The sequence below is a fragment of the Salarias fasciatus genome, chromosome 23 (assembly GCF_902148845.1).
Source record: "Salarias fasciatus chromosome 23, fSalaFa1.1, whole genome shotgun sequence".
NCBI classification, from domain to species: Eukaryota; Metazoa; Chordata; class Actinopteri; order Blenniiformes; family Blenniidae; genus Salarias; species Salarias fasciatus.
In genome coordinates, this window is record NC_043766.1 from 13,217,623 (window position 1) to 13,245,086 (window position 27,464).

Sequence of the window (27,464 nt, forward strand, 5' to 3'; positions counted from 1 at the left end):
GTCATTCCAAAGCCCTGGAAACGTATTAAAAACGGGCATTTAACACACTATAATGCACCTATTTACACTTTTTTTTTTCTCAGCTTTAACATAGTCCATTTTGCCTTTGGTTTTTTTGTTTTTACAGACCTGCACGCACTATGTGCCAGACATCAATCCCCTCAGTATAGATCTGAATGTCTTACGTGATAACTCACCTTCCACATTAGGTCTTTTTCTTTCTGAATAAACTTGGTGTATTTACGTCAAGGTGGTGTCATTACAGCTCATTCTGTGTTGGTTAATAAAAAGGAGGCGCCACTTCAGCTGTACTTGAGAGGGAGAAGTCAACAAAAGGCGAACAATGGATAAACATCAAGACTCTACACTGAGCTGGTTTGGTGAGAAGACAGTATTGCAAGTGATTCAAGAGTTCAGGAGCAGAACAGGGCTGCTAAAAGTGAAACGTGTCAGTTATAACTATGTTAGTGCTGTCAGTTTTAATCGCATTGATCACAATTAATCGTGATTAATTCATGGAGAACTGTCAACAATTAACTTTTTTAAAGTTGAGATTAATTGCAATGAAGAATCTAATCCTCATAAATCAGTCCCAATGTCAGGAAAAAACACTATTATCCTCTAGTTCTTTTCTTTGACCCAATTGGCAGACCTCAATGGATTAATCGCGATTAAAATTGACAGCACCAAACTATGTTTGAGGGAGATTCAGCAGTAATAGACAGTGGTCCAGTTTACATGGGTGTTTTTTCAATCCAATTGAAAACAATCGTGTTAAACGTGCGTGTATACACGTACGGCATACAAAGCGATCCATGATCAATCCTCGTTTACAAGGGCCCTGGGTGAAGCGGATTATTCAGCATCCTGTGGCATGCGCACAAAGTCTCTCTCGGAACTTTCAGGTCTTTAGCATTGCAGCCAGCAGTCCTCAGCGTCGAGCAGAGTATTTTTATCTGCTGGATATCTCAAAAAATGTTACATCTCCATGAGACGCGCCTCAAAGAGCGAGTTCTCCCCTGGCCGGGGTAGCGCCCTGCCGAGTGGCACATCCTGGTGTAAAGCACCGGGGCTCGGCTCCACCTGTTGATGTTTCGAATTAACTGGTGTCCGTGGTAACTTGTGACCAACGGATGTTGAAATACAGACTGAAACTTGTAGTAAATTTCTAAGTTTAGAGTCTTTTTGTGTCGTATTTTAACATCTGCTGTTACCAGCATGTGTTTACACAGAATTCCAAAGTCACTCGTTAACACGGTAACCAGTTAATCCATAACACTGGCCGGGCAGTCGCTAGTAGTCTGCTACGGAGCTCTTTGAACTCACTGTTGCGCGATTTGTGGCCATCTCGCCTCTCCAGTGTTTGTTCTCTCAGAGTTTGTATTAAGAAAGTGCTTCTCCACCACCATCGGGTTCTTCTGCTTGTTTTCTGACTTTCCTGCTTCCCGTTTACTGGGCACGTCGTCACGTCACTACGTACGAGGGAACACTCTCACACTCGTACAATCGGATATGAAATACGAAGCGGATCCACTCAGGTGTTTATATATGACACATTTACAATCCGCTTCACCTTACAATCCAGTTATACAGGGCCCATGTAAACGTGGAACAGGACTGAGCTTATAACTGCAGCTTTGCATGAGAAAAAGGCAAAGCGACATGTGAAGAGGCAGTAATTTTATGAATACTTAAATCACTTCCACTGTGCATTTCTGACTTAAGGACACAGCCGTGCTATACGTCGTGGCGTCCAGATACATTCTCCACAATTAAGTAGTGAAGAAAGCAACCGAGTGACATTTTGACCCGAGTTCAGCAGCAGAGAACCGTTTTAGCATGAGCCCAGAATGAGCCGCAATGCCATCTCTTAAGGTTAATGTGCAGAATAAAGAAAAACGTTTTAGCAATCGGCTTGGTTTACCAGTCATTCTGAAATCATAAATCCAGATGTAGAGACTGAAAGAGACCGATGCTGTCTGAGAACCAGACAAAGCTTAATTTCCCGTGTTCACACTTATCTGGTTGCATTGAATTAGGACATTCTCAGGTACAGTTGCTCTGTTCTTGCTTTTTATTTATTATACACATCCACACCTCCAAATGACTTAAAATTAATGCCTGAAAACAGCACCAAGCATCTTTAAATTAAGTTAAAACAGGGACCGAATAGCATAAAAACTTCTAGGAAATGTTCAACGTTGTGACAAATTGAAATTTCTGCCACACAATCAAAAAAATTGTTTCAGATTTATGTCAACTTGGGAAACTCTGAACGCCAATTATAAAAGCCATAATTCAATCCGTTGTTTAAAAGTTTTGGTTGGATGTGGGGAGAAAAATACAGCTTGAAGACACATATTAAGTGTGTTTTCAGACCCCAGCATCACACCATGAACAACCTAAGACATGGTCATAAAATCAATGTTTAAGCAAACATGAGGCTTTACGGGAAAAAACAAACAAACAAACAAAAAATAGTCATTTTGCGTTTAAAAACTAAAATGATCATCTGACAACTTTTCAAAGAGAACATCACTGCAACATGCATGGCCACAGATGATTTTGTGTGCAACATTCCCATGTCGCTGGATGCTGCTGCACGTGAATTTTTTTCTCGGTTTTGTTTACCTGGACTTCTGAAGGCTTTAGCAAGTAGCGACTAAGACTAAAAGACATCAGCCAGAAGTATTTTAAAGCGATACAAAATTATCCTTTAGTATCATTTAGTATTTAAACTTATACTGTATTGTTTCAATACTGCTGTATATTCCCAATCATCTCTTTATAGGTACATCATAGTGTGTTTCAGGCCGTCTGACCAATGTTTAGATAACCAGCATTACCACGTATCAAGTGCTACCTGAATTTGCGTCCATCGGTGTGTGTGTGTGTGTGTGTGTGCTCGGGGGAGAAATGAAACAGGTGGCTGTTTGTGCTCGAACTTCACAAACAAAGAAAAGTCAGTAACCACAAAGAAAACAAGCTCCTCTGAACCCTCCGCAGTGCTCACGGACGCACACAGACCCACACAGAGGACTGGAGAGCATGTCGGGAGAGAAATGAGCTCCAGCTGACAAGACGGGGGAGAGAACTGGAGTGTTCTGTCGAGTGAGGAGTGTGCGTGTAAAGAGGAGGAAGAACACGAGGAGGAAGAAGAGGGGGGGGTGCTAGGTTTGCAGAGAGGGGAGCAGTGTGAGTGCGGGAGGCTGAAGGGGGGGTTGTGGGGTGAATTCCACAGCTCTGCACAGACTCAAGATGAGAGGTGTGTGGTGAAAGTCCTGACTGTAGACGGAGTTCAGCTGCTACGGCGCTCCTTCCTCCTCCAGTTCTTTCCCCGCGTGATAGTGGTGTTGTGGTTCTGTGTGTGCTTTGTGTGTTTGCTCGTGTGTTTCTGTGTGTGTGGTAGCCGTTTGATGGTTCAGTCACGCCCATGAGAGGGCTACAACAGACGCCGCCGCTCGTCTCCTCCTCAGAGAGTTTGGAAGGAGGCGGCGTGGCTACCTCTGCTGTCGCCGCCATCGTCCACACGCTGGCTCCCACTCGCTGTCACGTGGCCGTGGCCTCCAGGTAGCTCTGTAGTTTGCGGACAGTGGACTCGTCCAGTGAAAAGAGGTCAAAGTCAAAGGTGGTGTTGGTCACGTTGAAGTGGCCCGTCTCCTCAATCAGGTTGACGATCTGACATCAGAAGATCAAATCATGTGATGAAGGTAAACAATTCTACAGTATCATAGGCTTTCTGCTAGAAACTAACCTAAACTCAGGTTAGGAAAATGAAGAATTCAAACAACATTGTATATACACTATATATCATACACAAAGAAAAACTGTTCAGAAAAAACAAAACATTTGAATGTAATTTCGAACGATTGTGTTGGCACCAAGATGATTCTTTCACATGACTTGAATTTAGCGATAGTGGCACTGTCCCACCTCATGATCGGTCTAATGTCATTTTTTACCAAATACAATGAGGATTGGGATGAACTGGAAAGAGAAGCTGCGGTTATTTTTGTCCTTAAATAGTTTTTATGATGCGAAAAGCTTCTGTTTTGTTGCTCTTCAAAAGTCTGATTTGCTTTGTGTTTCTCTTTTGGGTCAATAAACGCTGAGATCTTGCAATTTCCTTACCTGGATTCACTTAAGTCCCACACTCAAAAAAGACTGAAACTCACATTTTCATACTAAAACACACATTCACATAGACAAGATGAACACGGGGACACAAACCTGCTGTAGGACGTTACGCTCCCTTAATGCCATCAGTCTGCGGTGGAGATCCACCAGTTCTTCTGTGTAGGCCTTCACGACAATAAATGAGAATAAACTCGGTTACAGGCGATTTAAAGAAAAACAGGAGTCAAACCTAAGTGAATTCAATGTTTGTCAGTTTTCTCACTTTAGGCTAAATATGCACTTTTTTGCCAGAATTCATTGAGGGACTTCAAAGCTGTGAAGTTAATTTTTTTTTTCAAAGCTTTTTTCCTCATCTTGTTAGAAAGATGTGAAGATTTTTCCAAAAGCGTCTGAAGTCAATCACTTGATGCGAACCGCTGAATCAACTGACTGACCATCACTGTATTACAGCTTCATGACTGTACTGACAAAATGTTGAATGTGTGTGAAAGTTTAAGCATAAAAAGTTTGATTTACCCTTCCTACCTTGTCGTATCCCTTCTTCATCACTTTCTCTGAGCGAAACGAGTCTGGACTCTTTCTGACTGACATCTACAAGTAAAGTGAGGGGGAAAAAAAACAAGAAAAAAAGAGAAAATGTTGGCATTGATGTGGGACTCTGTGATTTCCTACAGTACAGATGACCGCTCAGTCCACCGTGGTTTAGTTTTACTTCTATTATATTCATTTGTTGTTCTGCATGTAAAAAGCAATCACTTAAAAATATGATTTTAATACAAAAAAATTTCAAAAAAGGAAGAAAAAAGCATATTTATAGTAATGATAGAAAGAAACCTTTAACTCCTGAAGTTCAAAACATATTTTTTTTTTGCCAAGCATTGTTTAAAAAAATAAAAAGTATTTAAAATAATGTTAATGAAATCAGCTGTAGAGAGGAGTGAACTTTTCTAACAATACGAGTTCGTGCTCTCAGGTCTTGGTGCACAACTCTTATCAATAAAGCGAGCAGTGCGAGCGCGCTGCGACTCACTTTGTTATTAGAGGTGCTGTGTTTCTGAGGAGGTGGGGCGGGGTCTCGACTGGGGCGATGCGAGCCGTCACTGCTGTCGCTCTCGCTGTCCAGGCTGAGTCTGATGAGGGAAGGTGGGACGAGTCAGAGGTCAGTCTCGCACACCGACAGAGCGAACATGCGTCGTGTTTGCATTTGTGTGTCTGAATTGCAACCCGTCACCTTCACAATCAAGAATTTAACTTTTGTTTTCTAACTTTATTGAACCAGTAACATGGTGCATTATTGATATCAAACACTAAATACGATGGTGAGTGGTGCATATGGTGCACTGTGATGAATTTATAATTTATCATAAAAAAAATAATAAAAAAAAACTTTATGCAAGAAGTTTGATTCAACTCTTTTTCCTAATCAATCCTTGACAAACGGACTGAAAAATATAAACCGTATCTGAAAAACATGCAACAATAATACTATTAAAAATCAAACAAAAGTAAGACACAGGTCTGGAGTTGTGGTTCATTAAAGGTTGTATTGAAAAACCTCTCAGAAAAAACTCGTGCTACACATCGAAGTTCAGTCTGAAGACAAGATAATTTGTCTTTTTAAGAGAGTTTCTCATCTGTCTGGAGCGTCCTGTCAGCGAATCCGCTCTACCAGCTTCTATGATGCCTCACAGCTGAAAGAAGCATTAAAGACACTGACCGAGAGTCACGGTTGGGCGGGTTGGTTTTGATGGGCGTCTCCTCTTCGGAGCTGCTGTCGTCGTCATCTGACTCCTCTGACTGGATTTCCTCCACCATAGAGCGCAGAGGGCCTGAGAGAGCAGCGTCATGCCACACTGTCAGTTTCCTCTATTCAGAAGACTCAACATATTTTAAATTTCTATGATTATATTTGAAATTCTTTTCTTTCTTTTTTCAGAAATGTTATTAAAAGCCACTTCACTGTTCTCTAAAATGTGAGATGAGCTAAACGAACTGTACCTTGACCTTGTTTCTGTCCTGGCTCAAAGTCCGAGTCTGAGCTGGAGTCAGAGCTGGAGCTGGAGTTGGAAGGGCTGGAGGGAGCCGACTGCTGTAAGAAGGGAGAGAAGAAAAAGAGGGGTTGCAGAGTGGGAGAACGGTTAATGGATTTCACCTATATAGCACTTTGCCACTGATTAAACAGACCCCAAACCAAAATATCACATTTTTAGTCGTATCCAGCCTACTGTCAGTCAAAACAAAAGCACATGTGCAGGAAAATATAACTCTTCACTATTACTTCACAATACTGCTGAATTTTTCTGCAGAAAAAACAATGATGTCAAATTAAAAGCAGAACAATTTGCTGACAGTAATGGTGTATTTTATCCAGCTATAGTAATATCAGACTTACAGCATTTTAATGCAGAAGGAAACAACCATTATCAAACAAATAATTTTAACACTTGTTTGATTGGGATGTTCTGTAAATTGAAATTTAAACTCATTCAATATAAATGGTTTCTTCTCCATGACACTTGGATGATTTGTGTGCCTGTGCTCTTGTTGAAGCGTCTTCTTTTCGTACCTCAGACTTCGAAGATGCTTCATCTTCTGAGTTCGACTCTTCAGACTCGGGAGGTTTTTTGGGCTCTTTCAACTCCTGAGCTTCGTTTTTGCTCTTGTGCCAGCGTCCTTTCCCTTTGCCTTGCTTCTTCTCGCCGTACGACTGACTGGCTGCGGATGAGGACGACACACGGGGGGACGTCCCTGTGAAGGCTCCGCCGGTCGGCCCCTTCAGGCCCTCGGAGCTGCCCTTCTTCTGTTTCTTGGCGCTGGGCTTCGGCGACTCCACCGTGGAGGGCCGTTTCCCCGGGGCTTTGGAATCCGCGGGCCCTCCTCCGCCTCCTCCCCCACCGCCCCCTCCGCTCCCAGCCCCCCCTCCTTTCGGGGACATGCCGTCCATTTTTGACTCCTTCAGGGTGAGCTTGGGCTCCTTGAAGGCAGCCTTGGGAAGGACCTTCACCTCCTCTTTCACTTTGATGTCTGACGGCTTTTTCGACGATGACGAGGATAAGGAAAGATCACGGCCGCTTTTGCTGCTTCCATCTCGATCATTGTCTCCTTTTGACGTGGATTTACTCTCAGAGTCTTTACGGGGGCGCTCACGGTGCTCCTTGGTCAGCTTGTGTGGTTTGGGTCCTTTGCTGCTGCCACCACTTCCATCTTTGCTGGGTTCCTGGAGGAAGAAAACACAGTGATCAGCTGTTGCCATTGCCCAGCTTTCCAATCAAAGACTTCATGGGCCAGAGATGTCCTGTTCTGGTTCTGGAATTCAACCAGTTCTGCGTGTTTATAGAGGCTTTACTGCTCCATCAAATCTGCTTGCAATGAGTTTCTTAATTTCAGACATGTTGCAGTAGAGGTACATCGAAAACATGATGAACTCCGACCCCGCAGGACCAAGATTAAAAACAACCCTGGTACAGTCTGGGTTCCTCCAAAGCCTTTCTGATGGCTAAATGCAGCACAATAAAAGGATGAACAAAGTTACTGTGCATTTGTGCACAATAACAGAATTTAGTCGACAGACAGGATTTTTTGAGATCTGGACCGCAGCTTGATTAAAGAGCGGATGCAACAGTGGAAAATGTAAAGGGGTTCCGTTTCCTGTTTTCTCATGATATCTCCCCCTCTCCTGGAAGATAAGCAAGCTGAGCAATTCTGCATACAGATGCTCAAAAACAGCTGGTACCCATTATACGACTGAGTCAGCCACCCGGTCTGAGGATTGTTTTAATGATTTTGCTGGTGGCATTTATCCAAACTGTTTTTAAAAGAAGTGTCTCCTGCTGGTGAGATCATTTCAAGTCTTCACATTAAGGTTAATACTCCACCAACCCAGACTACTTCACTGACCTTTGACACATGAGAAGTCTTGGTCTTCTTGGGGTCCGAGAAGGCTGAGAGGGGGATGGTGGGCAGCATCGGGTAGTCCGGACTGGGTCTGGACACAGCTTCAGCCCCCTCAGGGACCACCAGCACCTGAAGGACAAGAGACAAGACGTCCAGTCATTTGTTTTTGTCTTTTTTATACTAATATTTCACTGTAACATTTTCCCTCATCCTATCTTGAAAGGGCTGAATGGATTCATGGAGGGGGAGAAAAAAAAAATCCAACTCTGTGAAAAAAGTAATCTTTAAGCACGTATTTCCCTGGCTTGGCAGTGAAAATTTTTTTTGCGACATGATTAAAAAAACAAAACAAAAAAAACCCCACAGGAGACCTGAAACTGACGGCTGATGCTACAATAATCAGAATCAACCAAAACCACGTGACATCTCTATCAGATGGGCTTTCTTTAACACTTTCTTTGTAAACTTAAATGTAACTTTATTGTAAATCCCTCTGTGAGAATGTAACTCAAACTATTTACAGCAGTACAAAAAATGTCCTAACAGATCAATCATCGCATTCAGTCAATTACATTTTGTGTTAGGTTACCTTTCCGCCGATCAGCACCATAACGAGTCACTTGTTGAGTTAAATAAAAAGAATATTTTCTATTTTTCACAGGACAATATTTTGTAAACTTTCACAGCTGCTTTCCCCAAAATAATATCCAAAGTGCATTCCTAAAGTCCATCAACAGTAACTTATGGTATTTTTTTTAAAAAAAAGTATTCAGCTTCAAATATATTCTACTACCACCAAAAGCAAAGGTTTGGTCAATTATGTTTTTAATTATAATATACATCTTTTCTTTTTTAACTAATATTTGGCACTAAATATAAGCAGTTAAATTGTTGTTATCTAGTCCAAGATCAAAGTTGTTTTAACTGCACACAAACAGTGTTTTCTCAAACATGTTACTGCTTCACATGAATGAAAAAGTTTCTGCCAGACATCTTATGTATGAATCAGCAACACATTAGTGATATGTTAATTAAAAAAAAAATAAATCTGATGTGGATAGGTATGAAAACACAGGTCTTAATCATCCGTACCAGCAGGCCATATCTGAGTGAACAAGCCACTGTGATCAAAATTTGCATTAAGCAAACCCAGAAAGATTGAAGCGTCTGGCATTATAGGTCAATAGCAGTCTTGAGTGCACTTTTTAGTGCAGAATGAAAATTTTATTTTTTATAAAATGTTCATATTTCAAATACAATAAAAGCTTTTGAGCTGCACAATAACTGTTGGGCAGCACTGTCATGGCATACAGAGCAAATCCTAGAAAATCTGTCAAGGAAGTTTTGTGAAATCAGTTGATGTGACTTGAAAAGACCTCCTGAGAATTCATGGTGAAATACCGTCCTGTGTAGTTTGTCAGTCAGTCGGGCCGAGAGCCAGAGTGTCAGCCAGGCTTACCCCTCCAGCTTTGATCAGCTTTCTCCTGAATTCTTTGGTGGGGTTGTTAAAAGTGAGCTTCTCACAACGTAGGTGGTTCACTGGTGGGTTTCCCTCCAAGTTAAGAAACAAGTCGTAGTTGAAATACACACTTTTGGGCTCCTCCTAAAGGACAGAAACAGGAAAAAGAATTGTACCACCTGCAATAATCAAAACAATTATTTTCTTTCTGCAACAGTGGTCTGCATACATCACACTGATAAGCTACACATTTCATAGAGGATAATAAAGGTTGAACTAATCGAAAACGAGATTCTCAAACTGTAACACATGAACTACCAGTGGTGCATCCGCTCACTTTGGTGGTGAAGAATTCTGAGATTGATTACATTTAATTTAATTGTTGAAATTGCAGCATTTTAACTTCCTGGAGGGACTGATTTCTTACCAGAGTGCCTTAATTGAGAATCAAATCAACACAAAGAAAGAATTTCCTGCTAGACCGTTTGTATTTTCTTTCAAAATAAATTGCCATGTAGACCAACTTAATACAATGTCTTCGTCATATTTGACAGTTTTACAGTGTGTTACAATCTTACAATGTTTTCAATGTGTTTGATGTGCTCAAAGTTTCAGAATGTTTGAGTTTTTTTAATGTTTAATAGATTTAAAATGTGTGCCAGTTTCAGAATGTGCAACAATATTACAATGCGTGAGATTTTTAGTATGTTTCAGAATTTCAGAATATGTGACAGTTTTGGAATGTTAACATTGGAATATACTCAAACAAAACTTATTATTAAAACGGTACAAAACTTAGGATGAAAAAACAAACATGAAATTTATGTTTAAAGAAAGTAGGTAAGTAATAAAGTAATAAGTCCATAGCTAATAAGGTCAGCCTCCGCTACTGTGTGTTCAGGTCAGTCATATTAGTGGAGAGATCAATATTTTCTGAGGTGGCACACATTGAAAAGTTAGAGAACCAAATCAAACAAAGCTGAAGAGGTCAGTCTTATAAAACACATTTCTGAGAGTGGCTGCTCAGCTGAGCAGAGAAAGAAGAAGTAGGGCAGAGGATGTGCTGAAGAGACTTCACAGGAACAATACATTTGGAAGTGACGATGATGACGATTGATGATGGAGTAATAGCTTCTATTTACTTTCCCCTTCCTGACAGAAGAGTCTGCTATCTTTAACTGAATATGAAAGAAAAAATGTAGTGTTTTATGTGTGCAGTCCAAAGGTGTAGCATTACAAACACAGCATGAGTTGAGGGCACATTATCCTGCAAGCACCTCTAAGCACCACTCTTACCTTGTAGTGAGAGTAAAGAGGCTTTTTCCCCCCCGATGTTCAATTAAAAGCTTCATGTAGACATAAAGCCACCAGATCGTTTTATTTCCAATGCAAACAGTGACAATATGAGTCAACCCACGAGAGGTATTTTACAAACACAATTGCACATCTAATGTACTGAGGAGTCCATTTTTTATTGCTTTTTCCTGATGAGAAAGCAGTCTACGCATACTGCTCCACCAGAGGCTCATTGCTTTTATACATACTTAAGCAATCTGATTATATGTGGTTTGAGGCAGTAACCAAATCTAGGCCTCATGAGGTAAAAGGGAAACCGAGTTCTGTTGATAAATTCAATGAATTAGCCTGATTAGCATGGGTAGATTCTTCCAGAAAAGCTGATTCCTTCTTATTATGATTTGTGTGGGAGAGCTGTAGATGTTTGAACCCCAATCAGACTGGAGGTTTTTTCAGTTTCCAGATCAGTGATTGTGACTGATCTAGAGTGTTTACGAGGACGACTCCAGTGATATTCATAATCACAAGTGAACAGTACACACTGATCCCTCTCTTAACATAAAGTATACCTCAAAAAAGAAAACTCACTTGCAGCTGAATGTAATTTTTTTGATTATTGCTATCTGATCTTTCTTTCCCAATAAAGGGAAGAATCTTCATTCAGATCTCTGCAAAGATTTACACATGTGTAATCGCAGCAGGAAGCATAACTGATCAGCACCACGTAGTCAAACAGGAGCTTGCAACCTGGCGCCTCTTGCCAGGATTAAGAGGATTTGCCAGAGGTCGTCAAAATTATATTTGCACTTAAAACAACATCATGATATTTTGTAGAATCTCAAGTAGACCTCGGAAACTGAACACTGCTTTATTTGGAAGATTCCTCCTTGAGCATGTTGGTGAGAGACAGTGAGTGTCTGTTAACATTTAACTTCCCTGTGATCTGATCGTAAGCCCTGCAAAGCACATGTTGCTTATCAGTATCTCTACTTGGTTTATGAAAAAAAAAAAAAAAAAAAAAAAAAAAAATACAGAGGTGTTCATTTATTTCCAAACAGATCTGTGCCTGTCCACAAAATGTTAGCTTTAACCTTATTTCTTCATACTAGCAGCTCAGATTATCATTAATAAAAAAGTGTGATGGAGCACAAAAAAAAAAAAAAAACTGGAATGTTAATCCCGTCTGGGTGAGTGAACATTTACAACAAGTAACAACAACATGCACAGTATTTAAAAAGGACCACGCTCCTCTGCTTCTTACCTTGTTTTTGAAGTAAACCTCAATAGGCATGAGGAACCCAGCATAGCCCGACTCTTCCACTTTGTACGGCGGCTCCTTGCATACTGGGGACAGACACAGACACACCAATGTTACAGTCGTTAAATTTCATCCAAATATTAGCAACATTCTATGTAAAAATGAAAAACCTAAAACAATGAATTCCTGTCTCAGTCGCAGCTTCTTAGTACTGCTGCCCGGCATTTTAAAAGGCAGTGTTCAGCAACACACCTGATTCAAATGAATGAGTCAGTATCAGCTTTCCGGTGTCTGATGACAGACTATTTATTTGAAAAAGGCTTGCTAAAGGAGAAAGGGGGGGGTAGATGTGTTGAACAGCAGCTCTACATAGACAACCATATATATCTGTCACATTAAGAGATGAGAAAGAAATTATGAAAAAATAATTTAATTTGGAATTCAAGTATTCTGCTTCACGTTTACATGGAAAAACTAATTCCGAATTAAGGTTTACATTCGCTTTTGTTTAATTCTGCCAAAGATCTAGAGGTTGGGAAGGGTTCTGATTTGACTGAGGGCAGAAGTGACGTATTTACGTCTTCTAGAAGAAAACAAACTCCAGTTCCTGCATTTTTTTTCCTTTCTCCGTTAACTTTGATGCTGCAGCTTTTCTTCTTCATTTTAATGCCTCCATTCATCTACTCTTTTCATCATATCCATGTCTACTAAGGCTCCCATTAAATATATCATCTCTGAGTCAAAAGCTTGCTCCGGGCAGCCATATGGAATCTGTGCGTCATCATGACAGGACAAAGGAAGGCCACTTTATCTGGATTTCAGCTTTCAGTCATCTTCATTCAGAATTAGGCCATTTTTAAGCAGAATGAAGTTTTATTCAGAATTAAAGGTGAAATTAAACTCGTGTCAACATGGCCATTCTGTATGAGTGTGTACACATTCAGCAGTCTGCCTCTATTAAAAAAAATGTGTGTCCATACAAATCTGCAAGTTTATGTGTATCTGTGTACATGTCTGCTGAATTGAATTGTTTCTACAAAGCATGTGCACGAGTGACCTTTGTCTATGGCCCGCCCCCTTAGAGACTGTTGCTAACTAGGACAACTCAGACAACCTGTCGCAGCTGACTGCCTGTTTTTATCCTGGTGAGCTAAAACCAATGCAGATGTTTCTCAAACTACTGCAGAAGTTCAAACTGTGCCAAAAATCATCAGGTAAGCTAGGTGGCTAGCTTAAGTAAAGCTCATTTCTGCTAGGGTATTTTTTTTTTTTTTTTTTAATTATGTTTAGCTGAGCCCGTTACTTTATTTAGTTATTTTATCCTTTTCTTTTACTTCTGTATTGCTGTGCAGCACTTTGGTCAACGGAAGTTGTTTTTTTTAAACGTGCTATATAAATAAAATTGAATTGAATTGAATTGAATAGGGTTGTATGATTGATATTATATGACTAAAATGCTAAGAATTTACAAGACATTGCCTTACAAAATGGACTGAAATAAACACTGTTGCTCATTCTTTAGGGATACATCGCATGTGTCCCAGGTGCATTGTTTCACCAAAATTTGGCCTTAAATTAGTTAAATAGCCCAGAAAACAAAAGTGTGGACAGCTCTGATGCTTTTCTATGGAGTTCTGTGCTTAGAATGTCAGAGTTCTGAGGAGTTGGTAGTTGAATGCTACTGGTCTGTTTGCATTTCTCCAAAAGCCTACCCTTAGTTTTATCTTTTACAAAAAAAATTAATTAAAGAACCTAAAATGTGATCAAAATTCTGGGAAACATGTGGTCCAAAAAGAGTGTGCAATCTGCAAAAAACTTTTCAGCTTCATAAAGTGATCAATCTGATCCTTATAATTTTTTGAATGATTGCATTCTATTTGGTGCCTTTCTCATCTTCAAATCTTCACCGTTATCTGTAATGGCAGCTACCTAGTTGCAGTTATTGTGTACAAGCTGTGGATACTCCGTCGTACCTCTCTTGGGTTTTGGGAAGCTCTCGTGCAGGCGGAAGACAACCTTCTCTACAAAGTGTTGGATGTCGCCCGTCTCTGGCCCTCGGACAAACACCATCCAGTCGTGGGTGAAACCTTCCGACGTCACTTTCTTCCTCAGCTGAGCTCGGTGGCCCAACTCCAGCTTGACTTGCACCGTACACTGAAAACAGAAAACAATGCTGCATAAACACAAACAGGAAATGGCGAGGGGCGAGAGCCAAAATTCTCTTGAGCAATGTCGTGTAACCTGCACGCTGAAAGGATTTCTTTCTACAAGCTAAAATCTGTCACAAAAGTGATGTTTGAAATACTGAAATCTCAAATTAACTATTAAGAGCCACGATGACTGAGAGTTTAGCATTAATAGCTACATTAGCTTCTGCAGTCATTTTCACTGAGCATATCAGCACATTAAAGCAATTAGCGGATTTTCAATCAAAAGGACAGTATAGTCCTCAGCGTCTTGTTGGTTAAGCTTGCAAACTCAGTGAAAAGTGACTTGACACAACCTCACCCCCTGATTTCTGAGGAATACCGATAACACTGACACCTCATGGCTGACGGGGGAAATAACTGTTTTAGAACTGGGGTGTTTTCGAAAAAAAGGTGTCCAATCCTGGGGCCGGGGGCCATTCTGCATGTTTTAGACGTTTCTATGTTTAATTTCTCCTTCATCCAATGATGGCTTCATCATCAAGATCGAAAAACAACCCCTGCAATAACAAAACTGCCATTACAAGTGGGCGTGTTGCAAGTGAGAGAGAGAAACCATACAGGATGCCGAGCCTCATGGACCAAGACTGGACACCTCTGTTTTTACATATTTGTTATATTGGGCGAAACTTTGGTTTGCTACCTTAAAAAAAAAAATACAAATAAATTAAAAAAAACCACCACGCAGGAACAAGTATCCTTCAAAGAACACGCTGATATGCTGAAGATTTTGATGCTGAATACATTGAAATTGATCAATCTCGTCAAATTTAAGACTGCATAAATTATGTTTGCAGCAAGAAATAATTCAACAGAAGGAGGGGCGCTTTTGTCTGTGTTGACTTATGACGGACTGGTGATCTGTCCAGGACTCAAACAGCCTTCACCCATAGTCGGCTGGGATCAGCTCCATCGCCTCACAACCCAAAAATTAATAAAGGGCAGGTAAGATTGATGAGCAAACTTCAGTAGAAATCTATCATATCACAATATTTGTGGTAATACATCTCTCTAATCAAGACACACACTGACAGTCCTTTTCAAATCGCTTTGTCTTCACTGACATTATATAAGAAAAGATCTGGAATTCAATTATTGAATAATTATTAAAACACATGATGCCGAGAATAAGCAGCATGTGAGACCATTCCTTGAGAACATTGAAATGATCCTTTCAAACACATCCATCGATGTTAGCCAGATGTGTGAATATCTGAGTTGAAAACATGAACTAAATGATTACCGCTGAGAATTCGATGAGACGGATCGATAATGAAAAAGACTAAGTCAGAGCTGGGTGTCGGGTCCTGGCAGTGATAAATTACAGCAGCAAAACTGAGGAATCATGAAATAAACATAAGGCAAGCCTGTAGTGAGATTAATCCAAAGGGTCATTATTCATCAACTGCTGATTCCTCTTACAACAGAAGCGCTGAATATATGCGAGGACTGGACAATGCGGAGGAGAAACAAGAGTAATTTGCCGCTTGAGCCGACGTATCTCAAAAGGTTAGTCCACGCTGTAGTAGTGCCTCAGTCCGCCACGAGCTACGACAGCAGCGCGCCACACGGATGACACTGTGGCGATGGAGTGCAGGAGGAGGGGGGCAGAAAGGCACTTTATGTCCAGGGGAGGACCGAAGAATGTGGGGGATTTGGCCCCCACACTGAGAAGCTCGTGAGCTGGGACTGAGTGGGGGGATTAGAGGAGACAGGATTGAGATGAGCTGGTCTGGCGCTTTGCAGCCCCCCCCCCCCCGAAACACAAGCGCTAGCAGCACACACCCACACCCACCCCTGCCTGGCACAATGCCCGGCCATTCTGTGGCAGTAATGCCCTTAAACTCCAGACTCCACCACACCCACAGCGAGCCGCTGTGGAGTCCCTGCAATCATCGGCAACCCCTCCCCCCTCCAGGAGACTGCAAAAAGCGGGGCTGTGAAGAGCAAAACATAAAAATCAGGATTACAACAAGCTCCGGAAGAGGAAGACGGTCAATAAATAAAAACTAAGAAAAAGATGCAGTGAGTAACAACAAACGGTTAGTTAATTAATCAATTAGTCTATTTGAAAACCAGGACTATTCTCCTAACTGATGTATTTTCTCCCGATCAATGACCATTTCATCGATACATATAGGAGTAAATTCAACATCTTTAAGGGTTGAACTGCTGAGCAAGGGAAAGAATAGACTGAAGATAAAAAAAAAAAGCTTCCAAACATCTTTTTTAGACTGACTGATTCATTGGGACTAAAACTGACAAGAGTAATTACTTATGAATAATAATAACAATAATAATAATAATTAGGCGCTCCCCTACGTGGGATATCAGCCAACAATCAAAAAAGATCCCCAGGGGCATAAAAATTACAGCTGAAAAAATTAGCTGATTAAATGATTGCCAAAAAAAATTAATGAGCTGTTATTTTGAGGACTGAGATCTGTGGAGTAAGTAAGTAAAATCAAAGACGGCCTCACATCCATGTTCAGCTTCCCATTTTCTAAACCGAGTGACAACTTGTGTGGTAAGGCTTCTTTATGCTTATTTTCTGCAACTAAAACATTAAAATGATGAACAGAACATGAAAACAACAACCAATCTTTAATTACCAACAGCTTCAGTACCAAGCAATACACAGGTGTCTTGATCCATCAAAATGAGGTTTCTAAGAGTTCTCAATATTCAATGTAACAGTGCTGTTTTATTTAACCAGCATGTGATAGATACAAAACAAAAAACAGAATCACAGAAAATACTCACACTGAGGGACAGACTTGTGTTTTTCAATGAAGATGACTACAGGTGCAGATAAGGTTTAATCTTGTGCTATAATTTATATATAACACTAAAGTGGTGAGAATAAATGTTTTAGTCATTAACCGTGCCCTAGTCATCACTGAGGTTGTTAAATATGTGACCGCGGAGCACAATCCAGGAAGAAGAAAACCGGAGAGATCAATGACGCAGCACGGAAAACAACCTTACTGCTAGAGAAGTAGCATCAGCATCAAAGCCATACTGTGGGTTAATTTAGTAAAAACATGCATGTTGAAGACTGCATGCTATCATTTTGTCTTTATCGATACCATTTTCTAACACTGAGGATGAAACAGAACAAATTTTCAAAAAGGCAATTCTTAATTGCTTCCTTACTTCCTAATAAGAAGTTGGATCAACACTGAGGTGACACATTTAATTTCTATCACAACTTAAAACAAAGCTAAGGTGCTAGTCTTTCTCTCTCTCTCTCTCCTCCCCCCTCCCTCGCTCAGTGGAAGGGAAATACAAATTTTGGCAGACACACCGGCTCCCATGAAAACAATGAACTCCCAACAGCCTTGTAAATAACATCCCACATGACCATGTTAATCTCTTTCAGCTAATAACCGATCAAAATAAGGGTCGGAAGGTTTTCCTTGGAGATGACACACGAATAAGCAATCTCTGCAGCAGCAATGTTTATAGGAGGCTAAGTTGCCTTTACTTCAAACTAAGACGATACAAAATGACATTAAAGTGCTGCTTCCACTGGAAAGCAGCAGATCTCCGAATGACAGAGAAGGTTACAAACAACCTGTGTGACACCCAAACAAAACAAGTTAACCTTGGAAATGGGATGCATATAAATGTATGGTGATAACAAAAAAATGGCATAAGCACTCATGCTGTCCTCTCAAATGCACAGTTCACACACACACACACACACACACACACACATGCACGCACGCACGCACGCACGCACGAGAATGACATGGAAACATGAAAGCTCACAGTGTTTGCACACAAGGTCAAGACCCTCCACTATTCACGCATGAAGCAATGAAATGTCCAGCTGTGTCGAGATGCTCCAACATGCAACAGATTCAACGAAATAAAACACGCTGGACTTGAGACTAGCCTCTATCAGATGAATTCTTCTTCAAAAAAAAAAAAACCTTCCAATCCAAGAACGTTTCACCAAATCATAATTTTTGTTAGCACTCGCAATGCTTCTGGAGTGAACTAAGGCAAATTTTTACTTAAGACTAGATGACAAATCAAATAAAAGGAAAATGTGCTGAAAACATTAAAAATGTATCCCAGTTTTTAGACAGGTATTTTAACACTGTCCCAAAAAATTCAAGCTTTTCATCCTAATCTTCAACATTGAAACTAGATTTTAAAGGCTGCTGAAATACCTGCCTGTGATTTTGTGTCTCAGCATGTTCTATTTTCCTTATGAAACTTTCATAACTTTTCAACGATGAGTTGCACTTCTCAGACCAGGCAGGATAAAAGCCCACACGATGTCAAACTAGCTTGAGCACCCGAGTTAACCCAAAAGTGACAAAACAACAGTTATATGTTAATTTATGGTTGTGCATCATCCAATGGGGTAGGTTTTTCAGAGAGCCCACATGCATTGAGTATTCTATAAAATGATGATGATTTAGACTTATTTAAGATTTAGACCAACCAACACTCAGTGGGCAAAGTTTGCTGCTCACATCGAGACACAAGAAACCAAAGATCCTGCAGTTTAACATTCCACTCCACCAGTGGGTGCTGTGTTTCTGTGAAACAACCATAAACACATCCACATAGAGAGTATCAAATGATTATCAATATCATGATAAACTGCGGTAAAATTTCTCACACTATTGCCATTTCAAATATCATTAATCAATAAAAACGTGTTTGATTGCCGTACTTTGATTACTCACTTCTAATGAGTCATCTCTTTGACCACCACTCGCAGCTCTATAGTAAGTGCAAGGTACGTTAACTTGTCAATAATGGAAACTGAAGTTATAAATGTTAACAAACGTCACTCCTGGAAAAATACATGTCACTGGCTCGACACATACAGCGGCAGGGTAATGTGTGTGTTTGCTGTCTACGATAGCTGTCAATGACTAACGAGTGCAAATGCTTCTTCAAAATTGGGCCAGACGCACAATAATTGCAAAGAGATGCATGTTTGGTCTATTCCCACTCTGGAGCACGAGCTTGACCCTGCTGTCATAGCTCTAGCTGCAAAAGAACAGATATATATTCTACTAGATGCCGCCTTCCACATCTCAGCGTCTATTAACAGCGTCAACATCTTGGTACAGCATATGCGTCGCTGAGCGCTGCACCAGATGCGCCTCCAGCTCTGCTTTTCGACAATATTTAGTGTCACAACTTAACCGAGTAGTTCAGAGTGAATTTATCCTTAATGAAGGCTTTGGCCATGAGGTGCCATCTTTAAAGCACATCTGCATTTGTGATGTTGCTTACAAAAAAAAAAAAAAAAATTGATGAAATGATTTCAGTGTGGGTATGAGTACAGTACAACAAAACCACGATAATAGCCGTGATAATTTTGGTCACAATAACAGTGATGTGAAATTTTCATATCATTATATAGCTAATGGACTACAGTACTCTGTAAATGTTCAAGCCCTTTTTAACAGTTTTTTACTTAATCTAATAGGTCTACTCAGTGTCTGATTTATGTAGAAAATGCGTCTTGTTGTAGAAAATGTACACAATTCTGTTAAATTCAAAAGAATAAACCGCACATGGATTCCTTCATTGTGATTGTTGATCTACAAGTGCAGAACTATTTACTATGGCCATAATGTTCATTACCCAGCGATCTAGAAAAGTTGTTTCTCTGTACACAAGAAGGGAGAGCAGCGCATTTTGAAAATGTTGTAGTTTAGAACACAGTTTCTAAAAAGCAGGTCTTCTGTGACACAGTATACCACTGTCATGTAAACAGCCAAATGTTTTTTGTGTTAAACATTTTAGAAAAACAATTGACTTGTCTTTGTACATAGGTTCTCAGCCTCTGAAATTAAGTGTGATGTCTGGAGTAGTTTTATAACAATGTACCAGCAACTAATGGTAAATGCTCTGCATGTACGTGCCCGTCAATATTATCCCCAGACTGCTTTTGTAAATTTGGTCAGTACGTTTCAGGACATCAAACCTTCACGTCAGTCCAGATGCAGTGACAAGGGTTCACTAGACAACAGAGCATGTGACTCTGGGTTTCATAGTAGCAGCTATTGGCCAAACAGTACACACAAATTAAGAGTAATGACGGATAAAACCGATTTAAAAACATAGACTTACACAGATGTGGGGCAATTCATGACCCATGTGTTGATAAGTTAACCTATAGAGGTCCTGTTATCTTAAAGTGAAAATGTTACAGGTGAGATTTATTCATTGTGGACTTGGCCAAAAGCACATTACTAGCCTTTCGTATGGACACCCAGAACTGCATTGGCTGCTAACCCTAAACCACCCAAATTATCACGTTATCATGGCTACAATAAAATTGCCACATTGTAAAACCCAGTTTGTGGGAGCTTTCGGTGGAGACAATGCTGATGCTACCTCCCCCCGGCACTACAACTACCTAATATACCATGTAGTAAAAAAAGCACAAAGCCATTAGTGTCAGTGCCAGGTTAGGTTTTTCCTCATGTTAATAGACCTTTAACATGCTAATGCTGAACAAAAAAAAAATACAACTTGGTTGTGGCAACGTTCAAAGACCACCATGGCCACATTCAAAGAGACCAACAGGCCACTCCAACTAATAAAAACCATTTTCTAGCCGTGCATGTTGTCTTCATAGGTGTGGATGGTGGACTTCACCTGATCTCTGCCAGCTATGAAACCTGCTCAGCAGGTCTCTCTGTTGACCCCCAATTAAGAGAAGTCCTTCTCAGCCAAAACCATTAGCTGCACTAACTTGCCTCCTCTGACAATTCCCTCCCACTGCCTTCCCCAAACTCTGTCCTGGCACCCCCAGTTCCTCCAAGGAACGAGGCTGCTGAGACTATGAACTAGTCCTCATTTAGAAGCAGACAGAAAATGTTCAGGAAAAAAGGCCAGATTCAACACAATCTGGTGGTAAGTGCTTTAAATGCTGTGGATATATGAGGTACTTTAATCTGTGCAGCACTTTGGAAGGGCCCGTTTACACCTGGCATCGACATGCGTTTCGGGTGATCAAACCACATGTGAGGAGCCCTAAAGACAAGTGTAAACAGGCATCAAAGTACTTTTATTCAAGCCACTTCCTGAAGTGGTCTTGGACACATCTGACCACATAGGCTTTGTAGTGTAAACATTCAATGGTCGCAAATGGGCACCAGGAGAGCAGTACATCAGGGTTTCCCCCAGAAAACTTGCTAAGCCTGGTGGTTGGACTGCTAGAGAAGCCCACCATGTTTATGTAAAAAAAAAAAAAAAAAAAAAAAAAAACGTTAAAAGTTGACAGAAATTTTGAAATTATAACTATTTTGTGTTATTGTAAGCATTCATTAACATTTCTTAAATGCAGAGTCTTACAAAAAGGCACAATCTTAAAGTAAAGGTTTAACAAACACAAAAAATACAATTTCAATAAATATCAATTGTTTTCAATTAAGTTAAATCCTAGTGAATCTTAAAACAAGGCATTGCTGTTCACATTTCAAGGTGAAATAAATTAACAAAAATAAAAAATTGCAAACATGATCAAGGTGTAAAAACAGGGCACTCAGAGGCTGAAGAGGTATCTGCTGGACTGTGTGATCTCTTCTACTTTTTGAATGAAAAACTGAAGAAAAATTATTGAAAAATTATTAGATTGCTTACAGTTATTAATATTCTTATGTTCTTTAAGCATTTGTTGTTTATATGGAGTTGACAGCAGTGCAAAAGTCCAGCAGTACCTCCTTCAGTCCACCAGAGGGCGCATTGTTACAGTTAGATGTATAGCGTAGTGTGAAGCACGTAGAAGAAGAATATGTATGAATGGAGTCCCCCAGAATGATGAAGCATGTTGTTCGTGACGGTTCATTAAACAGAAGCACCGCAGTTCCACCGTTTGGACAGTGAATCATTTTGAGGATATAACACTAACAATTTTGGATTAAATCCGCTAGTTTGATGTTTCCCATCGCGGCTCACAGAAGGCTGCTCTGACGACGTGCTAATATCCATGCTAACTCGCACCGGCTCTGCCTCATCATCGAGCCGCGGCTCTCTGATGAAAATACACCTCACCTCTGACCTCCTATGTGTTCATGACATGTATCGACCATAACATGTCGCCATTGCACCTTCAACCGTATCACCAGATGCGATTAAAAGCTCTAAAGACCGTCTTTGGTATCACTGTTTTGGTGCATAAAAAAACCATACCAATAAATAAACCAGCGACGCCTGGCGGAGGGGCAAGTAAAGCCTGGCGGCCCGCCAGGCCTATAAAGCACAGAGTGAAACCCTGGTACATAAATACATCATACCGTCAGTGTACACCGTGTTTTCGTTAAAGAGAATGTACTGGTCTAGGTTTCAACGATTCCAACGTTTCGTAAAAGTTATGGAAAAGACCACTGATGTCAAGTGTCTGCAGAAACATAGAGCTTCATAGCGGAATGGGAAGAATATACCATCCTAGCCTTTTTCTGACAACAGACTGAGGTAAGAGGTGTGTGCTGGCCCCTTTGACCTTTTAGTAGAAGTGACTTAGAGGTAGTAATGCAAACTATAATCCAGTGGTTAGCCCGAAAAGCATGACTTCGAGAAGTGGACAGTCAACCCGCTACAAGTAATCTGACCACCTGAAACACGTTTCCAGGTGTAAACGGGCCCAAAAGTGGCATTTCACATCTTGTATTCACACCCAAAATAGTAACTTCCTGAAGATTTTAATATCCTGATATCCTTAAGTTTTGTTTTGGCCGCCATTACTCCGCCAGATGTTTAACGAGCAGCAACCGAGCAGTATTGAGGATAGAGCTTCCAGAAAGTAAGAAAAGACCGGCTTCTAGCACTGCCACAACTCCAGCACAGACTCCACCAGGCAAAAGAAACTCAAATTTTACTGGAGCGCTACTAAAAGAGCAAGGAAGCAGTCCCCCTCTTCCGTGGACGCAAGTCACAGACACGAGCGTTTCATTAAGCTGCAGTTACGCCCAAGGCCTGAAGGGGTCGGTGTTTCGCATAAAACGTGCAAACTCCTTAATGCACCTTTAAAGTAAATGTAAGGCAAACCTATTGGTTTATCTTTAAATGCATGATGTATGTTGGAACATGTTGATCCCAGAATTAGGACTTAAGTTTTTCGTCGTCTGAACTTTTTTGATAATTTTTTTGGGATAAAGAATCTGAAACAAGGCACACACAACCACATCAAACAATATCCAGCCGCTCTCCTATGAACATTCTACAAATAACGAATCTTTTTCCATTGTCAGTTTTTTCCAAGCTTCAGCTGACTCACTGTTAAGATTTGTTTACTTGAAAACAATCATTGTAATAGAAACCCATTCAGAATTCAAATGCTTCATGTAAACATGCCTATCAAAAGATTTTAAACCAATAGATTACGTTCAAAAATGTTGTTCTGAAGAAGACTTGTGTATTATGTTCTATACCTTCACTGGCATTAAAGTATTCTTACTTTGTGTCATGTCTGTTATGTAAACTTACATTGTGATGCTTTTCATACACCATTTTGAGAAAAATTACAGTGTTGTTTAGTCACTCTAACAAATTTACCTTCAATACTTGCGGTTTTCCATAAAGTGCTAGGTACAACTTCAAAGGTGCATGTTACAAATGGTCAGCATCACAAGATCAAATAGGATTTATTCAGAGCCCGTTTACACATTTCCTCTTGAAAACATCATGTAAACAGGGCCTAAATCTCATGATATACTTGCTGCACATCAATTTAATCAATTTATTCAGTGTTTGTGTAAAAAGGACAATGCCATTCAATGCTATGCATGGACACTTAGATGCACTGACAGGGTGAAGAGTCAACAAATATTCTGACTGGAAGATGACCCATTCAACCTACAGAGTCACAGTTTGCTCACTACAGAGTTTGGTGAATTTAGCAGAAAGCCAAGTTGAGAGACAGCTGAGGATGAGCAGCCACACCTACCTCTGCATTGGTCACTTCATACTGAGTGATTTAAATCTGACCAAAGACGAAGGGGATTCATGGATTATCTGTTGTGATTGAATGCCATGGTCCTGGAAGACTCAGGCACGTTAACAGCAGCTCTGCTGCACTTTCATTAAAGCACATAAATTAGGTGAATTTGACTCCCATTTTATTTGGTGGTTGTTAATATTGGGGGCAATTAACATCCTGCTCAGCTTTGTTTTTTTCCTTTGCTCTGAAGACACACGATACCTATTGTTTCCAGGTGGTTCTGCAGGATATTCAACACATAGAATAGAGAATCTGGGGAAATTAAAAACTTTAACCGTATTGGCTGATTTACTCAAATGTTTGAATATTCAATAAGATCATTTTTCTGTGATTCAATTAACACGCATGAGACGTGTTACTGCTTCACTTGTACAGCAGGTTGCTTCTTTCACCGTTTTACATCACAAGTAAATGACGTTTATATTCAAATTTCATAATGCAAAAGTTCACAATTAAAATAATGTATTTACATTTTTAGTTGGATGTGTGAAGGAAAATCTGACAGTGACATGACTGACACAATTGCTTTTAACTTGTAGTAGAAGACTTCTCCTGGATGCACTTTTGCAGATGTAGTTAAAACTTCAAAGAACCCAATACTGAAAGGAGACTGGCTCCAAGAAAGTGGCTGAGCCACTTTCCATGGGTGTGTGTGGCCTAACCATCTGAAATACAGTCCTGCATAACCTCAGGCATTCAGAGAAACCCATTCTGTAGAAGTGTCTCCTTTACTGTAAGCAGATATATAATTGGGTTTACCCACGTTTCTGTTTTCTGCTAAGTAAAAAATGCCAATTTTGATGGTGACAAATCTCAAATGAGCATATTAAAACACGCATTATTATTAAATGTGCAAATATAAAGGTATTCGGTATAATGCTGTCTCCCATACGGGTTTTCTTTTGGTTTTTATAATGATCATCCAATTCCAGAATGCTCATCACAACTGAATTCAAGTTCAACGTTTTGCACACAGAGAATCCTTCAGCTTTTCCATCGTGCTGCACGCAATTTACTTTACAACCATGAATGCGCCAGGCATTAAACATTAACCAACCGTTCGCAAATAATGCACAGATATTTCAAAGGTTGAGCGCAGATTCCTAGTTTTATTAGCCCCCAATGTGGAGGTTTGAGGCCGCTTCCAGCGCAGACAACACCCCGCCTCTCCAGCTCAACCTGGGGAGGACAAATCTTTTTCCCCGGCGCCTTGTAGTGGCTCCTTAGCTTTTAGCCCACGGCCGAGTCTACTCCTTATAGGTCCATTAGCATAGTTAGCTCCACCAAACCTCGACACGGCGAGGCTTTTATTAGGTTGTCTAATAGTGTGCGTGTGGCTATTAAATGCAGCACAGGAGGATATATCCGAGGTGCGGGTCTCTTTGTGTGCCTGCTCGCAGCGGCGCTGCTGAATGGTGTGGCACACTGTGGCTAGCACTAGCGGCAAATACCGATGTATGAGTGGCCAGTTAGCATAGCTCCAGAGCCAAACAACTACGAGTTCATTAGCAGCAGAAGCGTTTTTTTTTCTCTCTCTTCTGGCGAACAGAGGATTCATTCCTGCCCTGCCAGCACGCTGCCGGCTGCCATTTTCACCCCCAAAAGTTCACACCGCGCGAGGAGAGCGAAAAGCCACGGTACCTGATTCTCCATGTTTCTCTGGCTTCACTGATTGTTGTATTTATTTACAGCGGCGTTTGTGGAGCGTCTCCCCAGCCTCTGCTCCTCATTGTGTGTCAATCCAGCCCAGAAGCGGAAGGTAGACGGCTCCCCTCTCCTCCCCTTCCAGACGCCCGCTGGCAGGCAACCAAAACAGAAAGCTCTCCCGGCCAATGGGAAAGCGGCAAATTCAAGCTCGGGCGACAGCAGCCAATCAGAGAGAGCGGGGGGTGGGGCATCCGCCGAGCTGCAAATACAATTAAAGCATTTTCTGGTGGTTTTCTCGAGTGACAGCAACCGTGTCCCAATGGGTGCAGCTCTGTTTCAATTGTAAAATGCACAGCAGGCTAATTGATTAATAGCAGGACTTTCACATTTTAGATATCGCTATTTGAGTAGTGCATGCAGAATCAAGACCATTAAATGCTGGGCCAAGACTCACTCAGGCAACTCGCACAATCCTTTTATATTTGCATACTAATGTGAATTTTCCAGGATGTTGCACTTCAGTGTTACATCCAGAGTGTGGCTGCACTGCACACACACTTCACTGCTTCAGTGTGACACACATGCCTTAGAAACTCATGATCAATTCATCAAAAATATGCAAATCACACTTATGGAGGTTGGGCCTGAGTGTGTAATGTGAATAGAAATATGATGCAGTTGTTGGTAATTACTGTGAACCCATATTTTAATTACCACCTAACTTAGATGATAAAATTAGACTTTAGTGGCAACATATTTGTTCTCTGCAACAATCTCCAGAGAATTAGGTTGTCACGATGAATATGAATATAAGTTCAAAATTAACAGTTAAGTAGAAACATTGTTAAAAAGAAATGAGAGACAGAGTGTGTCTGTGTGTCTCTCAATCATCCAATGTTGCTAGTTACACACAATTTTCTCTGAATAGGTATGATGAGATTTGACATAAGAGAAGGTGGGGATCTTCACAGTAAATAACACATTTTAAAAATTTCCCAAACAAATTCCAAAATTGTTCACCAATTTCTAGAGGCTGTTTCACCACTGATAAATGAATCTCTGCCAATCTTAACTTTATAGAAACTCTGTTGGGTGTTTTATTGTGAATGTAATATGAGTTCATTAAGTTTACACATATATTCACATAGCACACATTTTCCAGCTTTTCAGTATTTTTGCATTTTGTTTCAAAACTGCCTCATTTAGCTGTCCTTTTTTACTCATGCTAATCGTGATCACTCTCAGAGAAAATCTCAGCATCTGCATCCGGCTCTGGTCATCCAGACAGTGTCTCCACACCAAGCATTATGGTTCTCTTTTGTATAAATCTAAGTCCATTATTGGTCTTATCATGCAAAACCTCAGTTTCCCTTTTCTAAAAATGTGTTTGTCTATAGACTACATCTATATTTCTGAATTCATTCAGACTTACAAAGAGCTTCATTTGAGAAGAAAGCTGCAAGACTTCTGATTGAAGACCTTTCTTGAAGGGAGCAAGGTCCACCGCAGTCAAGTCTCTGCAGTGATCGAGCTTTGAAGTGAGATTATCGGGCCTCAGCTATGTGACAGAGGGTCACCACTCTC

The 27,464-nt window shown here is 40.5% G+C and overlaps 1 protein-coding gene across 4 annotated transcripts; it reads right to left on the reverse strand.

Annotated features, from left to right (window-relative positions):
- Window positions 1-846: 846 nt before the first annotated feature.
- On the reverse strand, window positions 847-26,015 carry mllt1a (MLLT1 super elongation complex subunit a). 4 transcript variants are annotated; one of them, XM_030082806.1, is made up of 12 exons: window positions 25,875-26,015; window positions 14,018-14,198; window positions 12,048-12,130; window positions 9,491-9,634; window positions 8,035-8,160; window positions 6,704-7,354; window positions 6,136-6,223; window positions 5,855-5,966; window positions 5,168-5,267; window positions 4,663-4,728; window positions 4,231-4,302; window positions 847-3,678 (listed from the first exon to the last, which is right to left on the reverse strand). In XM_030082806.1, the coding sequence occupies exons 1-12, from the start codon at window positions 25,884-25,886 to the stop codon at window positions 3,550-3,552; spliced, it is 1,764 nt and encodes a 587-aa protein (XP_029938666.1). In that variant the 5' UTR covers window positions 25,887-26,015; the 3' UTR covers window positions 847-3,549. The 4 variants fall into 4 exon arrangements, with proteins under 4 accessions (XP_029938666.1, XP_029938663.1, XP_029938664.1 ...); XM_030082803.1 differs by having other exon boundaries at window positions 4,654-4,728; XM_030082804.1 differs by having other exon boundaries at window positions 6,136-6,226.
- Between the last annotated feature and the right edge of the window lie 1,449 nt (window positions 26,016-27,464).